Genomic DNA, 18,224 nt, shown 5'->3' on the forward strand with positions numbered 1-18,224 from the left:
AAATGTTTGCATGAATACTTCTTATTTCAGATATTTAACTATCACAGCTGATAGTGAAGGGCTACCAGCCCTTGTCTCTTTCAGTATAATGACAGAATCCGCTTGCTGGGGTCCATTATAATTGTGTTTTTAGTTTTTTCATTCATTAAGGTAGAGGTAATCCAGACTACTAATCCAGGAGCCAGACTAATCTACAGATAAACTGGTCATGCGCCGCTAATGTCTAGGAGTAGAAGTCAGTATAGTGGGTGATAAAATCGAATTATATGTCAAGGCCAACAAGGATACAGTTTTCTACTTTTCATTTTAATGGAAGGAACGATACACGTCAAAAGATTTTAACAGTTAAGATCAAAATTTGTCATTATCTTTTTTATCATTGCACCCGCTTAGTGAACAAAACCACTCAAAGTGCAATAGTTTTCAGTTTAGTTAAGTGAAAGCACAAACAACAGATGTATATCATTTACAGTGGCTTTGGAAAGTTTTCTAGCCTAAATTCACTTGGTTTTTATAGGTTATTATGTGTAGATTGATTGCCAAAAATGAGTATTTTATCCAATTAAAATTAAATGTATAACACAGTAAAGTATGCCACAAGTAAAACCGTCTGAAAACCTTCCAAAGCCACTGTAAATTTAGCAACAGAATATTTTGTAGCCAGAAACACAAAAAGTAGTTTTACTAGTCATTAGTCTGCTTTATGGAAAAGGAATGGAAAATACTGAGACGTGTTGCCAGGACTAAATAAGATATATGATTTGCTTCTTTCCATACATATATACATGTATCTGAGGGTGTTAATGTTGCATGGTGAAGTAAAAAAATAAACCAGTGTAATAAGATACACAAACACACGCAAGAAAGAACTGATAGTTTTATTATCTTATTTTTCTGTTTAATATTCCTGTTGTACTTTATCTAAGTATGAAAATTGCATCATACATACTGTTTACTGTACCTAGTGTCTGTCTTATTTAATCTTTTCACAAATATTAAAGTTAAATAGGGTTTAACATTGCAAACTCTGAGCAATAACTGAACAGTTTTAAAAACAATACAGCAGAAAACACTAAGTAGATACGGATAATTTAGCTGAACCAGAGAAGAATCTCTTTTTCATGTACATGGCAGAATCTGGGTTTTAAATTTCTTGAAAGATCATGCGAATGTCCTCAGTGAAGTTAATCATGGATGATTCTTCAACAGATTCATAACTGGCGCATGGTTTGTCTGTGTGCAAAACAGCAGTTATGTGTGTTGCCATGGTGAGATGTGATGTAGTGTTTATGGTTTCAGATCATATTATATGACTCTCATAGCAATGAAAACGGGCACATTTATAGACTTCAAAATTACATAATGGACATAACATGAAATGACGAGTAAATGTTATCTCCGAACCTTAGAAAAACGTTTAATGCAAATTTGTGCACATAAAACACATACATACAGTACAGTGCATACAGAAAGTATCATAAAGTATAAATGCTTCTAATGTTGGCCTACATTAGTATGTTAACGCATACCATTGTACATCTCTACCTCATAATAAACCAGTCCACAATAGACCGAATGCAGACTGACTGGACTACTTTGGCCAAAGCTGGTTCCACAACAAGAGATAGTCTTTTGCACCTTCCCAATGGCGAAAACTAAGTAAGACGAAAACAACTGATGACCACAGTTTGTAGTGATTAGAGCATTTGAGGCTGGTGTGTGTCCTACACAGAAATACAGTAGATACAAGCTGTCTGTCTCCTTTTTAGTGTCAAACTAAGTAGAAAGCCTTGTGCAAATCTGAGCTCAGGCAGGAGGTCCAATCCTAATTTATTCCTCCTAAGAGGGGGAATGGTATAATCCAGGGTAGCTTTTCTTCTATCGGTCTTTAACAATTAATGCAGATACAAGAAGACATAGAAAGCTATTAAATGTACCCATGCTCTGAGGGCAGAACAATTAAGGAATGTATGTTTGTGATTAAATACAAAATACTGAAAGTAACATTTAATACTTAAAGAAAGAGGTCGGTAAATGGCATAATAAAGTGTCAGGCAAACTCTGGTAACCCAGCAGCTTCTCTTAAGTTCACCTCACGTGTCTCGTCCATCAACCAAAAACAATACACCATATAAAACAAGATATCAAATTAAAATATAAAAAACATGGTAGAATGGAAACAATATTGTATAATATATCAAGTATTCATAATATACAACAATACAATTTAAAAATCAAACCTAAAAAGGAATGTAGTTCTGGAAAAGTACCACTAGAGGTCAGCAAATATCCATGCTCAGATATCCAGTTATACACTTGAAATATTTATCTGCAGTGAGAAGTTTCTTCTGCTTGTGGACTAACACTTTAAAAAAAAAAAAAAAAAAAAAAAACTTACAGATCCAACTTCTTTTCTTCCGTTCAATTCCACATAGCAGCAGTAGTGGTAAACACTTCATCAATTCTGCAAAATTCACTTTGTTTACATTCTTGATATGAAGTCTCACAGTATGAATGACAGTTTTTTTTCTGATCTAACACTGACTCGTATGTGCACAGTGGTCCCAAATGTCTCACTGAATAACATCTGCGATCTTGAAACTGTTACTGCATCAGGAGGAAAAAAAAGATTTCCCACGTATCAAAACTGACTCATGCAGTCGTAAGAGAAATTTTGACCTCAGCGAATTCTGCTGACAACCACCAGTTCTTGTTAAGAGTTTTTGAAGTTGTTTTCCATCTATGGTGGGAAAAGTTCTCTCAGTTTCTTTTTTTCAGGTTGGATTTTTGAAAATACCACCTGTGGATCATGTGTTTACAGACTCCAGCCTGGTTTTCTCTTCGTTCTTGGGCATCTCTGTTCAGTCTCTGGGTAGACATTCCTCCTCTGTGATGCCCTGAGCCTTGAGCTCCTCAAGAACATTATCCAAGTGGCCGGGGTCGGGGTAGCCGTGGCCCGTCAGGTTGGAGCCAAACTCCGTCTTGTGGTGCACCTCGTTCCAGATAACCGTGTCAGACTCGCCGGTGGTGCTAGATGTGCCCACGGAGAAAATGAGCCGTCGGTCCCACGCCACCAAAAGCAGCCTCAGAACCTGGATGGAGAGATTAAGTCAAGATTAATCATGTTCAATCTTCAAACTGCATGTGAGGTTAAAAAAAAGGAGATTTCATTTACCTTGCGTCCCTTTTCACTGTCAGGGAGGTAGCAGTGTCTGGGGAACCCACGGGCAGTGAACGGTTTTCCTGGGTTTGGGTGCTCTGGGCCCTGAAGAAAGAGAAAGTTAATTTCATCATTAGAGCAAAGCCAATAACACTTCCTGTCTTCATCATATTGGTGTCATGTAAACATTGGTAACCTGACTTTACCTGGATGCCAGGAGGGATGTTGTAAATGATGCGGATGGTTTTGCAGTCAGGGTGGCCGGGGAGTGAGTGGGGGATAACATGGTACTCCATCTTGCCAGGGGGCTGGTTGCCAGTCTTGACCCCATAGATGGTCTTGCAGGTGGGGCACTGCAGGCTGCCGTCCTTGTTGCCATTGTTGTACATAGCAACAAGGCACTGCAGGTGGTATTGGTGACCACATTGTGCCAGGCGGCCCACTGACTCAGCCCGGGAGATGCCTCCAACCCCAGGGCCTTTGTATCCCGATGGTCCAGCCAGGGCTTCCATGCAGATGGTGCAGTCCTAAGTTGGGAAGACAAGTACAATTAATGTCTTGTCCAATATAATATGGACAGTTTTGAACACTTTTAATTTTGCCCAATGAAACAAAAGGCTGATCTTGCAATAAAAATTCTGTTAAGTGTTGCAGAGCAAAATCGTAATACAAATTTTAGACTGAACTGGTGGCTTAAAACCATCATGAAGGAGAACTCACCTCCTCAGGGGGATTGCGGACTTTCTGAAGGTACCTTTTCACCACTTCCTCAGGGGTCTTGCCTACAGGACAGAAAAACACAAAGTATGACAATCGGTTAAGGAGCACACACTGTTAAAGTTTTCATGAAGGCCAGAAAGCAAGAGCTCAAACAGAGTTTTTACTTTTCATCATCAAACCCACCTTTGCGGGCCTGCTTCTTGGTGGTCTTGCGGCAGCAGTGGCCCAAGCCGGGCACAGGCTTGATGTCACTTTTGCTGACAGGTGGAGGATGGAGTACCAGCTTGGGGGGGCGAGTCAAGCAGACAGGAAGTCCTGCTGCGCTCATCAAGATGCCTGTAATGCCTGGAAACAGCCAGCAGAGGGGGGTTGTTAGACACTGCATTTGGGGTTTCTGCCTTAGTGAGAGATTTATCATTATGAGCTCTTTATCCAGGGAATCATCTATAAACCATACTCGGGAAAGCAGGTCAGCCAGTTAAATATCGGGCATGGTGTCATTAGCTGGCTTGTCAGTAAATCAGTGTCTAATAAAAGTTTACACTAAGAGCTGGGAATTATGGAAAACTAATTTATGGTTATCCTTAAAGATCCTTTTTTAGGGATATATTTTACAGAATTCAATTTTGATCCATTTAAATATAAATAGAAAAATTGTGTTTGTTTTTACCTGCCAGTGCAGGGTGCACAGGGCTAGATCCATTGAGGTTCTTCACTGGAACCGTTGGCACTCTGAAACACAAGACAAACAAATTTAAATTAAAACTTAAACACATTGTTGACACATTAAACGCAGATTCACAGCTGGACCCCGTAACCTCATCCTAAGATTAAAGGCGTCGAAATCTGCTGAGTCACCTATAAACAGCCGCGACATATGCTAGTTTCTAGATCAATTTGCCAGCAGGATAAGGAGCTCATCACACCTTGACATACTGTCCTATAATACCAGGTAGGGCTTCCTGCTGTGTGAGGCTTAAGATTAGGATGCGTATGGCAGCACTAGACTTTTGACTGTTTGTTTTCCTGTTCTTGAGTACACTTAAAACACATCTGAGGAACCAAGGAGGAAAAATATCACTACCAACTGCCCTAATTTAGAGAATTAGAGCATGGGCAAAGTAAACTTCAACTTTGAATGAAATGAACTAATTTCCATTTTTCTAACCACTTAATTAAAGCTTTGATTGCATTGCATTGATTTTTCTTTGAAAATGGACAGCAAAATGTTTTCATTTTACATTTTTCAAAAAAGCAAACGATGAAACTCCTTAAATCAGCTGAATGAGCCCATGACAACAGTACACATGCCTGTCTTTTAATGAAATGTAAAACTGTCCTGAAATACTTCTGTACTGTGTCTCTGTTCATTAACAGGTAAAAACATACAAAACAAACAATTACAGTTTGTTATAGCACAGTAACACCTTTGATATGACTGCCCAGTTCAAAGTGTGTACTTACGGTCTGCCAGTTTTGATAATAGTCATATTTCCTGTTTGAAAGAGCCAAAGATCACCAACACAGCTCAAGATATTCCAGTAACAACTGCCACTAGCTTCTCAGTCTTCTCCCTCCTTTTTTTCTGTCTCCGATCTATTCTTTAGTTATACAGCAGTGCCGTCTAACATTGTCTCTCTCTTTCACGCTCTGTCTCTCAGTCAGGTCTCGTGTGCTGGTGTCACGTCTCCTTCCTCTTTTATAGGCCTAATCCACCTGTTTCCATCTGTTGACTGAACTCTGGTTGTAGGCCAGAGATTCGTCATGGCAGGGATTACCTGTCCACCACGTCACACTGCACCATAATGCTGACAGACACCAACACATACAACAGTATACCAACATAAACCTCCACATGCTGACAGTACGTCAACATACTGACATACATATTCATGGAGGATGATTTTAATACTTAATGATCCATAACCAAATAAATAACCATAAAACGATTAATTAATACTGGCCACTGTGGTGTAAGGAAGTGTAATGTTGGCACAAAAATATGATTTGTGAATGTGTGCACCTAGTTAACATTTCTTATAAAGTTTTCCAATTTGCTTTTACTGCAATCACGAACTTCATCTTTCCCAACCTACAATACTAATAGCAAACAATACAAACAGACAAAAACATCTGTCACACGCTACAAACGAGTGAACACAATATAGTTAATATGCAATACAAGGTCAAGGACAAAAACCTAATAAAAACTATACAGTTAATATACTTGCATAGCTACATCAGCATCATTTATTTTACCATATATTACTAAGTTGAGCTTTAAACAGTTATGATGACTAGCAGAGTGCTCTTTTTGACTTAAAGAGAGAATAGGGGACATAATATAAGGGTATTTTTCACCCAAAAGGAAGTGCTCTTGTTAGTGGTAGATCAATTAATTAAAGGGTTTCTGTGACTGAACCTGATCAACATAAAATAATAAATTTATATTGTTTGATTATCTGAAAATTGAATAGATTTTTGAGGCAAAGAAATCCAAAAGTGACCAAATACCAAATAATACCAATTAATAATCCACTATGGTAGTTTATCAGTAATTTCCTTAGCATATAAAATATGGCCTTTTCACCCGTGTTCTTATTCTAACAATAACCTGAGGTATAGGCTGTTTTAGCTGAGGTTTAATCACATAAATGGTATCTTCCCTCTCTACGTAAATGATGCAATAAGTGTCATGGAAAATACAGAGTCAAGAGTTACTGTACTGTACATTTCCAGTACTGGACAATCTAATTATACTGGGATCTGTTACTATATTTGTTTGTTTACCAACAAGCAAAGTGTCCGAGCCATGGTATAAGCTTCCTGTGTGTGTGCCTGACGTGATTCACAAAGTCAGAGAACGCGCCCGATGACTAGGTCAAACCTGAGCATGAATAGTGTGAATGGCATTTGTGCATCAGGCAGAAAAAAGGTAAACAGATTCAAGGAGGGTGGGATAAAGCAGAGAAAGGGTGGGAAACGACCTGAGGTGTGGAGTGTCAGCTTGCCACGTTTCTTTGATCCCGGCTAATCTAGCAGCATTAGAGCTGCCTCCATCTGGATGACTGGTTGATGGAAACACACAAGCTGTAGCATATGGCAACTCTTCAATATATTTATACACACGCTTTACAGTCACGAGGTCACACCTTGATTCAAGTCTGGTTATATGAATAAACCCTTAAAGTGGGAGATACGCTGTACTATGCTCATTCAGAAATCTTGAAGAGCAAGTTTGTGGCGGTGCCGCAGAACACAAAACCACCACGATGACAAGAGATAGGACCGTAACAGGTGTGCGGACCAAAGGCAACTTTCATCACTGTGATAATCTGTGACCTTCAAGACCCTCAGAGTTCAACATTTCACTTAGAAACCATCTGATTCTTTTTACTGCTTGACATCTGACTTACAGTGACAATAGGGTGTAATCTTGTAAAGCTTTGTTTCCTTCAGTTCAATATCAATAATATAAATATCAATTTTTGTTTCCATACTTCTTTTTTTTAACTTGTTCATATAAATTGCAGCTTTGCATGTATTACATTAAATAACAAAAGGTCACTGTTCATTTTTTAAAGTCACAGCTCATTTTTATAAGCTAATTTGACTTTTGACTTGAAAAGTTTATTTGAGTAAGGGTACCAAATCCTATCACATATCAAGTTCCTTAAAGCTGCACTAATCAATATTTTTTTATTGACAATGGAAGATGAAGTGTGTTGCTTGTAGTTATAGGTAATTATAACCCGATTCTGCAGCCCCCATCAGCTCTACAGAGCGTTTTAGCATCTTTGAGCCCATTGTTTTGGTTTTCTGCCTCTCAACTTTAACGTTTTGACTCACTCTCATTGCTCTTATCAAACTGGTTTCCAGGCAGCTGTTTTCCATGACAAAACTCACTATATATACTCACCAAACAGACTAGCAGTAACAGCAGTAATTGACTATTGGGTGAACATACATATGTAGTGGAGCTTTTAGCACTCAGAAGTTGTTGGAGAGTGTGAATATTGGCTGTACATTGATCAGGTGACCAGAAACACGACTGTAAATGAATGCTAATGTTACTCTGTGTCTGCTGGATGTATAAACAGGCACGTCTTTGATAAAAAACTTTAGCTATAAAACTTCATAAGATGATAATTGTGTGTTTACATCTTGTTCAGCTGCCCCACAGTGCCCAAAAATATATTAATGTTGCTTCATGTTAAACTGAGGACTGAATTCATTTTAACATAGCTTAGTCAATTGGTTTGAGGCCTTTGATCTCTTGATTCAAAGTAATTAGAGTAATTTTTCACTTTGGTTTTACCAAATGAACCAACACAATTCAGTAGAAATAAATTAAAGCACATTTAAACCTGTGACAAAATGTGAATTAAATATCACTGACACCAAGAGAAAAGGGCAGTAACAGCAGTGTTAGCAGAAAGCTAAAACATTACGTCAACTAATGAGCACAATGCTTCAAAAGACTATTATGTCACACAGTTTTGTATCTGCAACAGTGAACCAATTAGATGAACACAAACCACCTAACATTTCTTTAAATTACTTGATTTATCAATGTGATGCTAATTACGATCATGCAGCCCATGGATTTAAATGATAAAGTCAGTGCACCAGCTTCAGTCGCATGTGGTGATAGTTTTGAATTTGGGGATAAGGCAATGAGATGATGACAGCAGGAGCCCTAAGTGGAGATTGAGCTAAGCACAAGTAGAAGAGGAAAGCCCAGGCTGACGGGATCAGAGACTCTTCAAGTGTGACGTTGGTGGTTCTACTGCAGCAGCAGGTACAACCATCTGCTGGATGGAAAAAATACTCTCACCTGGCATGTTGAAAGAATGGGTCAGTAACACAGCTAACCTGACACAAAATACACAGATTACTAAAGCAGGTAATTTTAAGCCTGTGGTATTTGGTATTAATCTGACGCTTAGCTGCTGCTAAACCTCTGTTTTTTACAAGTAATTTCATCTAATGCGAGGATTCATAGAGTTGGGTTAATATGCCAGAGCACTGTTGGGTTGGCTCATATGGAAATTACCCTCAGCATGTGTTGTTTGATCAGAGTGCAAGCAGTCATGCAGACCTGCTCTAAAACATAAATGTAATGGTTGAATGTTGAGATCTTGTGCGTCAGTGAGATTTAATGATTGTGAGGGGGAAAGTGTTATAAACAGGAAGGCTATAATTGGAATCTGATGAAATTTAGATGCTAGAATTTGTAACATCCTCACAACTAAAGCATGTGGAAAACAGAAATAATTAAAAAACAAAATCTACAGTCTTGCTTCAAAAGTCTTCTCAGTTGGTGCCTCTGCCCTCCAGACATCTTACTAACCAGCGCCCTCTGGCTATAGCACCTGGACACTGACATCCTTCACTGTTACCACTTACTAATGCTAAAGATCCATCAAAGCTAATCATTAAACACCTCAAAACCACAGCTCACACACAAACTGTAGATGTCATCATATAGAAGGCGTTTCCATCCAATAGCATAAGTCTGAAAGTTGAATGGCATAATCAGAACCTCAGCTGATCAGTGACTGATGTTTAATATTATCATGTTAATTTCATGCCTCTATTATCTTGAGAGCTAATGCCAAGCCACATCTTTCTGCCTTCTAGGATGAAATGACATAATTAGGTTAGGATAGTACTTTTTTTGTATGAAACGAAATCTCACTCCCAGCTACTGACAGCAGCTGTAACTGCGTTTCATTTAAAGGCATGTCAAATTTCCGTCTTGATGTCTGGACAGTGTCTAAACTCTGGGCCACATCTTTTTATATCAGCCCATGTTTCCAATTTGAGTAGGCGCGAGGTTTTAATCAGCAAAGTTATCCATCCCCTGCTTCACAATGGTTGCTAAGGTTACCAATCCAAGTGCTTAAACAAACACAGACACACGCTTTTTCTAATTCCCAGAGGCCCCCAATTGTTTGCGTGAAAATTCTATACAAACTAGGTATATACATGAAATGTGTGTGTGTGTGTGTGTGTGTGTGAAGTAAGTGGTAAGCATGGTTTAAGTGGTTGCATGGCAAATGTCTGGAAACACCAGAGAGCTCGGCTTGTTCAGTATGAATGCTCTTCATTGTTTTTCGATGGAAATGAGAGAGCCTGATGGACTTTGTCACAAAGATTAAAGGCTCATGAATGCTAATGAGTGCTGATGTCGGACAATGTGTAACGAGGGCTTCAAACAAACTGGGAATTCCTGTCTACATTGATTTTATTCTTACAAATCCTGTTTAGTCAGGCTCATTTTGTTTCATATACAGAGTTACAATCAGTAATCTAATCTCTGGGAACATTTCATTTGAATAATACATGAAATGTTTTAGCAAAACTTTCCTGTTCCTAATATTAACATACATAAGGGGAGGCAAAATATTAGGGACACCATTCAATATAATGTACTCCAGTACACCACCAGCACCCACTATGCCCTCAATAATAAAGTAGAACTATCACCTTTCTGACACTGTTAACAAACTAAAAATGCATCAGCTTCCTAAAAGTAGAATTTGTGACAGAGCTGTTGTATCAGATTGCATTAGAAAGGTGTTCCTAATAAAGTGCTTGGTAAGTTTAAAAACCGGTCCATTTAGTAAAAAATCATTTTAGGGCTAAACAAATATGAAGCAGCTTTACTGAGCAAAAGAAAAAAAAAAGATTTCTTCTAATGGGTGGTGTTTGTGAGACTGTAACTCTTTTTTTTAAGCAACAGAATATTCTCTTGTAGGATTGAACCTTTTTGACTGTAAAGGACTATTTTTAGCCCACTAAAGCACATGACTTCTAAAATCAGGTGATGTGTGCTACAGTGTTTGTCTACTCACCCAGAGGCAATAAGGGCACGTGACTGAGCCATGGCGATGCGCTGCAGCGCAGGTCGGCTCAGCCCCGCTAGGCTGGACCGTGGTGGCAGAGGGGCCGCACAGGCAGCAGCACCAGACGAGGGCACCGGGCCAAGGACGCGGGCGGATGGCGAGGGCGTGCAGGTGGAGGCGACTGTGGAGATGAGAGGCGGGCCTGGAGCGGGCGCGGCAGGGGCGGAACAGGAGGCAGAGAAGGAGGATGAGGTGGAGGGATGAGGGGTAGAGGTGGCGATGGATGAGAGATTGGTGGATGGTGGAGGAGGAGGCGGCGGAGGAGGGGGGAGAGGTGGAGGAGGGGGACGAGTGGAGGAGATGGAAAGGGCGGCGGTGGCTGACCCAAGAAGGGAAACAGAGTGGGTGAAGCCTCCTCCGATGCCAAGACCGGCACTGCCAACACCACTTCCACCAACGATACCTATACCTCCTGCACCGCCCATACCACCTAAACCAGCTAAACCACCTATACCACCTATACCACCTATACCACCTATACCAAAGCCACCTGTCGCCCCGACTATGGATGTCCTGTTCGGGGAAAATGACCGTGACAGGGTCGGAGGCCGAGGCAGGGTTAGTGAGTACGACCCTCCTGGGATTGAGTGGCTGCTTATTTTGGGGCTAGGTGGCTTGGTCAGTGGAGGTCTCCGACCCAGAGTGTGAGCAGTTGACATGGTGCCCGCTTTGACACTCAGCACCAACATACATTGCTGACAGGCGCAGGGCTGTCCCAAAGAGGTGATGGCTGAAGCAGGGAGTGCCCCGCTGGGATACGCACTCCCGTTTCCAGTCCCACTGCTGCTCATCCTGATCCCCATGCCCACTCCAGACACATCCACGCCCAGCAATCCTCCGTGACCAGGAAAGGACGTAGGTCCCCAGGCGTGGTGGGATTTGGGCAGTGGCCCAGACACCAGCGGGTAAGCCAGGTCGGAGCGTCGCTGGATGCGTCGGCAGCGCTGCGTCTGCCCGTTGATTTGGGTCATGCTTTCGAAGTCAATGAGGTAGCAGAAACCCAGCGGCGCCAGGTCCAGCCAGGGCTGCTGACGATCGCGTGCCGCCTGGATGGCGATGCCCACGTCCGTATCGTAAGCCGTCCAACTGCCAGCGTCGTTCTCCCACTCCCACAACCAGCCCTGGCCTGGTGCTGAGGTGGGGTCGTAGAAGCTACGTCGTACCGGTCGAAGGGTACCTGAGGAGGGGGTCACAGCATCACAAAATATAAATGCACATTATGAAGACGTCAATTTAGTGTGACACCAGTTAGAAATACAGTAATACTGCTTTTGGAGACATCTTTGAATGGCACTATGGAGAGATTTACTTGATGGATGAGTGGATATGTCTTGACATCTGCAAGACTACTACTACTACTATTGTAACTATAAAGTTTGAAATGTATACTGAGCATGTTTGTTTCTCGACTCAAACAACTAAACCTCTAAATCATCATGTTGAAAATGAGGAGAGGCAGATGCAAGAGGGGGTAAATGACTGCACCACCATTTGCTGTAGACAAGTAGATTACAACCTTAACAAATTCAACATATCTGTGTTTGCTTGCTAAGAATTTGGGCAAACAGGTTGCCCCTGGTAACAGCACACTGAGTTCTGAATTCCGATTGGCTGGCAGCCTTGATCCGACCCAAAGCTGGCTGTGTTTGCTTTCCCAGGGTGTCCAGAGAAACTCTACAGAGTCCTCATACTGTAAAGCCTTTCCATATCAAATCCTGTGCCTGGAACACAAAGAAGTACGAGGATTTCACTGAGATGTGTGAGCTTGAAGTGAGAGATGGATCCTTTTTAGATGAAACCATGAAGCAGAACTGCAAAATGCATTTTCTTTTTACATTTTACAGTTCGGCTTGTGTTGTTCCTTTTTTTCTATGATGAGCAACAACAATAATAGTGAAAACAGGGTAGAAATGTATCTGAACAAATATTAACTTAAGTGTTTGAATACAGTCTATGGGATGAAATATACAGCGAAACCTATCTGAAGCTCCCTGAGAACACAACAAAAACAATTTCATACATGACCCAACCTATATAGAAACCATTATAAAGAAAACTTAATTGGAATTTGAGCTGTACATTATTTGAGGCACAGTAGGCATTCACACATTTGACAAAGACGACACAAGAGTTCATTCATCAAATCTGCCCCTGTCGACCCCATTTCATCAATGACCTCGGACTCCTGAAATTCCTCTCCACCTTCCTCCCCCTCTCCTGTTTAGTTTGGGGCACCCTGTCTGCCCCCCACCCCCACCCCCACCCCTCTCCCTCCCACTTCAGTGTCTGCTGGGTTTGGAAAACAAACTGCACAAAAGCTTTTGTCAGCCAATGTTGAGAGAGAAGGGCAATGTTGGGGTCTCTGCCAAAGTTAGACATCTGACAATTCTCTTCTTTGTCTTACCGCGCCCTGCTTGGCTCTCCCTCTACCGAGCTACTTCTTATGTCCATATAAAAGACTGCAGTAGTGATGATGGTGTTTGCAGTAAAATGTTTACTGCTGGTGACTATGACTGGACACTTCAGCGGCTACTGTGGCCTAGGTGCCAAATGCAAACAAACACAATCGCACACACACACACACAGGTCAGCATGACTCACTTTACCAGTGAATATTGACATCTTTCTCCCGCTCCCTATCATTTAATCCTGTAACATTATAGAGGGAAATCAGTGGAACCAATGGGAGATTCGGGGGCTCTAATATGAAAACAATTGCATTTATGTCATTGCACAAGAGAATATTTCAATCCTGCAGACATGAGAAGCCACTTAGCAGCAAAGCACTCCCACCGAAGCATCAACTTCTGGAGCATAATCAACATCAGGCCTTTAAAATAGAAAGTAGACACACATGAGCAATAAAAAAGGCCTCCCCACCTCAGGCCCCCGGCTACACCGTTACACCCTCCACCGTGTGTGTATATGTATATATGTGTGTGTGTGTGTGTGTGTGTGTGTGTGTGTGTGTGTGTGTGTGTGTGTGTGTGTGTGTGTGTGTGTGTGTGTGTGTGTGTGTGTGTGTGTGTGTGTCTGCTCCTCACCTGTGTCTTGTCGGAACTGGTGCATGGAATGCAAATCGATGATGTAGGGCGAGAGGCGAGAGTCCACCTGGCCGAGGACGACACTACCACACCGAGGGTCGCTCCGGATGACTGCCTCGATGTGATGACAGACAGCCGGGCTGTAGGGCCGCCAGCGTCCGTGCTCGTTCAGCCATTCCCATACCACTACGGCGGATGCTAGTAACATCCTACTCCTGCAAAGGTGAAAAAATAGAAATGACAATATCGGGGCATAGATGGAAACCGCTGGGATGGTGGACATTTAAAGATACCCTGATGCCACTCCGCCGTGCATCCCTGCGCACAGCGGCGCTGCATCCATCTTGGACAGTTTGCAACCCAGATGTGTCTCCTATCTGTGAATATAAATATATATATTGCGATGACACTACATGCAAACTGTACCTTCCATGTTTGTAGTTTCGGATATGCAGCAATTAGTAGGTCCTTTTATCACACAGCGAGGATACAGAGCGTTTCAGGGCGCAAAAAGCCGTGCAGGATGGTTGCATTTTACTCCCTATGCAGATGAGTGACGTCTACTGAAATCATTTCTCCGGCACAATCAAGTTAGGGTGAGAGGAGAAAAATGCAACTTGGATGCTCACAGTGGTGCGGCACTAGTGAAGTAAGTTGGGTTACTGTGACAGATTGGTTTGTGATCGTGCAAGGTGGCTTTTTTTTTTTTACTAAATCTGTCATGTCTGTCAGGGAGAATTAGACTGTCGAGAGCAAATAACTTACATATTTACCTGGTTAGATCGTCTCCAGTGTCTCCAGTCCAAGCCAAATCACTGCTTGAACAGTTTGGCTGCTTTAGTAATAATCCATCTGTCACTGAATGTGAGAATCTCCTCAGTCTTGTGGTAAAATCCTGGATTTCTTGTTACATATAATGACTTTAATCATGTGTCGCTACAGTTATGTTTCATCTACTTTGACTCTGTCATACTTATTGGCTCATGGTCCGGTAACTCTCTCCGGCACTGGAAATTAATTTGGTCAGCGGTGAGAAATAAATGTTTGACACTTGTGTGCCTGAACACTCCCACGCCTGTAAAGCCTCCAACAGCCAATCAGAGTTGAGCAAGTCCTTCGTTTGGCCAATCACGAACGACTGTTATATTAGGATTATTATTCACTGTACTTAAACACAGAGAGTATATTTCTAGCTGTTTTATGGAAAATAATAACAGAGATTGATCAAATAATATTTCCCCTGGTTTATCCGGGAAGGAGAAAAAGTTGTACAAAAGAGTGGAGATGCCGGGGATTGAACCCGGGACCTCATACATGCGAAGCATGCGCTCTACCACTGAGCTACATCCCCATTGGTTGATAAGGTGTCATCAGAGTTATTTATATCCTATAACAAAGATTGATATACAGTGTATCTCCACATAAAAGGCGATGTTAATATGACATTTATTTGACAGTGATTACTTTATTGATTATTTTTGTAGTTACAGTTTTAAAGTACCAAAATGGAAGAAAAGAACGACATTTAAAAAAAATAAAATTAAAAAAAAGGGCGCTGGCCCTGTCAGCAAAACTGCTCATGAAAAAACAGGGAAGTAAGGCAGCTACATACACAATCATATGCCTACTGTACGGTTTTAAATTTAGTTTTCATTATGCTGCAGAGCTTAAGGTTTGTAGTTCATTGATGCAATCGTTTCAAAAGGGCTGTTGTTTCAAAGTCAAAGATGGAAACTTTGACTCCGACCTTCTCTCTGACTCAGAAGTACAGAAGATACGATACAAAACAATTGTAAAGTAATTTTAATTTTAATTTTAATGTAATATTTTTTTTTAAAGATAAGCAATACAAAACACAGCCAACAATATACAGAAAACAACACATACAAAGTTTGATTTCATAACTGAGCATTTTAACATTATTAAAGCTAAACTCTTTACAGAAACATTCAAAATACAGTATGCTCTGTCTGCATATTTATAACAGCATCATTCATACGTCACCATATTATCTTGATGCCACAGCAGAGAGTGACTTAAGACCATGACAGTACTAGTTACCATCCTTTGACTGGTTTTAATAACATTACAACTAAAAACATACACACATATTTTTCTTATTATTGCTTCATATGGATCTTTGAGCTTGACTGTACAGAAAAAGTATCTATACATTTACTCAAATACTAGAAGACGTTTTCACATTCATCTGCTGAAAGTGGAAAGTTTCTCTGTGCTCCCCTTAAATGTCAATTAAAGGCGCGTAACTACGAATACCATGTGTGACATCATAACTGGTTTGAAGCCAGTTGAGGTTCAATATGTAACTCACAAAAAAGTCATATGGAAACATGAGGTCTTCAGTGCTCGTTACACTGCTCACAGTGGAGTAGAAGACATCCAGTAGTAAAACCTTTGAAATTAATTTGCATGTTTATAGATGTGTTGATTTTTCAATGAGGAAGAAGGAAAATATTTCATTCTAAATATTTAAATTAGGTAATAGAACTTTTTTTGTGGGGAAACCCTATTGGATATGAAATATTATTCAAGACGGAGTATTTTTCTATATTGTGAAACATGCCAGATCTTTCAAACTGACTTGCAAGAAAAATAGATAAAAACTAAGCATTCATTATTTTTTTTACCAGCTTCTTATGCCTGACTGGGGGCTTTAAAAGATCATTTAGACCTTTTGTAGGGACACAAAAGCAGAACTGAGAGGCCTGAATTTAATGACCCCAGTATTTCTTAAATCCTGATTAAGAGCATTTCCTAAGCCTCCCTTGTATTTCAATTTTTTCTGATACTGTTCTCACAGTGCAGTCACATCACAGACCTTGGCTCCGTCTCCCTTGTCATCAGACCAGATGGCACTTCCAGACAACTGACTAAGGTTTATCAGCAACCCACCTCCTGCGCTTGCTTCCCCTTTACCATCTCCATCTCCTCCCTTTTCCTCCCCTGTCTCTCCCTTGGCCTCTGACTGACCCATTAGACTGATTTCCTCCTCCAGATCTGAACCAATATAACTTGAGTTGTCATCTGAGGTGCAACCTCCTTTTCGCTTCGTCTCACCAGGTTGCTCCTCATCATCTTCCTCCTCTTGCTCGTCCTCTTCACTGTCACTCCCCTGGCTACTGTGCTCCCCCATGTGTTGCTCCTCATCTTGCATTTCTTCTTCATCTTGTTCTGATTCGTAGCTAGGACGCCGCTGGACCCCGAGGCGTGTCCCCAGGAACGTAGCTGCACCTCTCACCTGGTCCCTGAGCCCTCCTTCCTTAGACACAATGCGACTGATGGTATATTCTCCATTGTTCTCCTTGTTCAACTTCTTGTAAAAGATGATGAGCAATGCAACTAGGACTATCAGAAGGAAAAAAAGAAGCAACACAGTCGTTGTGGATGTATGATATTCGACAGTCATGCCTGAAGTGAAGAAATAGGAAAGAAATGTTGAGTTAGTGTGGTCACACATTGGAGTTTTTCATTTCTAAGAATATCTTTGTTTTTTAGTGTCTATTAAAGGAATAATTTGACATTTTGGGAAATGAAAAGCTTCCATAACTCAATGCAATATCTCATTCAGTATTTTTTAAAATCTGTTTTCTGAAAAAGTAAAGTGTGTTACGGGTCAAAAAAGATTTTTACGGTGTTTAGCTTTTACCTGTGCTGTTTAAATACTCAATACACAACAATATTACATCCTTTTCAAAGGAAATACTGTACTCATATCAGGTGAACTACACAACATACTGTTTAGAAATTATGTTCCAGGGGTGGTTTTTCATTTGGATATAAAGGATATACTAAAAGCAGGTTGACACATAGTAAACATTATGTAGGTGTGAACAGGGTGTGAATACTTTCTTTTCCTAGAGCACTAGAAACCCTCTCTGTGTCATCAAGCTCTAAATCCCACATTATTGAATCAGATTCAATTAAGGAACATACTGTACCTCCTTAGAAAATTCCCTGTTGAGTAGAAGAAATCCCAGTGCCTCGGTGTCACAGTTACAGACAGAAGTTTGCAGTCACACTGCAGATACTTTCTAATGTTCAGAAGTTATCATGAGAAGGAAATCCATCAGCAACTTTACATTCAGGATCTGGGGAAAAAAAGTAATGTTGCATCCAGTTAACATTAAAACTTCAGACAGCATAAAATGACCAAAATGGCTTTATGATGGATGATCTGGAACACAACAAGAGCATATCAAAATCTTATTCTGACACCATTATAACATGAGAGTCACTATCTATGCAGGCTGAAATGTAACACAGAGTAATTATTGTTTTAAATACATACAGTGGAGATGTAACACCAGTGCCTTTATCTTGTTTGACTAAGTTATGAACTGTCTGCATTGACAGGAAGCTAGCAGACCG

The 18,224-nt window shown here is 40.8% G+C and overlaps 2 protein-coding genes and 1 non-coding gene across 4 annotated transcripts; all 3 read right to left on the reverse strand.

Moving 5' to 3' along the window:
- Positions 1–1,444: 1,444 nt before the first annotated feature.
- On the reverse strand, positions 1,445–14,336 carry dtx4a (deltex 4, E3 ubiquitin ligase a). 2 transcript variants are annotated; one of them, XM_062444537.1, is made up of 9 exons: positions 14,262–14,336; positions 13,836–14,050; positions 10,741–11,968; positions 4,551–4,612; positions 4,064–4,225; positions 3,881–3,942; positions 3,367–3,687; positions 3,176–3,265; positions 1,445–3,092 (listed from the first exon to the last, which is right to left on the reverse strand). In XM_062444537.1, the coding sequence occupies exons 2-9, from the start codon at positions 14,041–14,043 to the stop codon at positions 2,862–2,864; spliced, it is 2,364 nt and encodes a 787-aa protein (XP_062300521.1). In that variant the 5' UTR covers positions 14,044–14,050; positions 14,262–14,336; the 3' UTR covers positions 1,445–2,861. The 2 variants fall into 2 exon arrangements, with proteins under 2 accessions (XP_062300521.1, XP_062300520.1); XM_062444536.1 differs by lacking the exon at positions 14,262–14,336 and having other exon boundaries at positions 13,836–14,115.
- Positions 14,337–15,114: 778 nt separating this feature from the next.
- On the reverse strand, positions 15,115–15,186 carry trnaa-cgc (transfer RNA alanine (anticodon CGC)). The gene has a single exon. It is a non-coding gene; the product is annotated as a tRNA-Ala (tRNA).
- A 116-nt stretch (positions 15,187–15,302) lies between these two features.
- Positions 15,303–17,907, reverse strand: si:ch211-119e14.1 (cyclin-dependent kinase 11B). The gene is made up of 2 exons (XM_062444835.1): positions 17,786–17,907; positions 15,303–17,264 (listed from the first exon to the last, which is right to left on the reverse strand). The coding sequence occupies exon 2, from the start codon at positions 17,260–17,262 to the stop codon at positions 16,651–16,653; it is 612 nt and encodes a 203-aa protein (XP_062300819.1). The 5' UTR covers positions 17,263–17,264; positions 17,786–17,907; the 3' UTR covers positions 15,303–16,650.
- Positions 17,908–18,224: the final 317 nt, after the last annotated feature.

This window comes from Scomber scombrus, chromosome 23, assembly GCF_963691925.1.
Source record: "Scomber scombrus chromosome 23, fScoSco1.1, whole genome shotgun sequence".
NCBI lineage: Eukaryota > Metazoa > Chordata > Actinopteri > Scombriformes > Scombridae > Scomber > Scomber scombrus.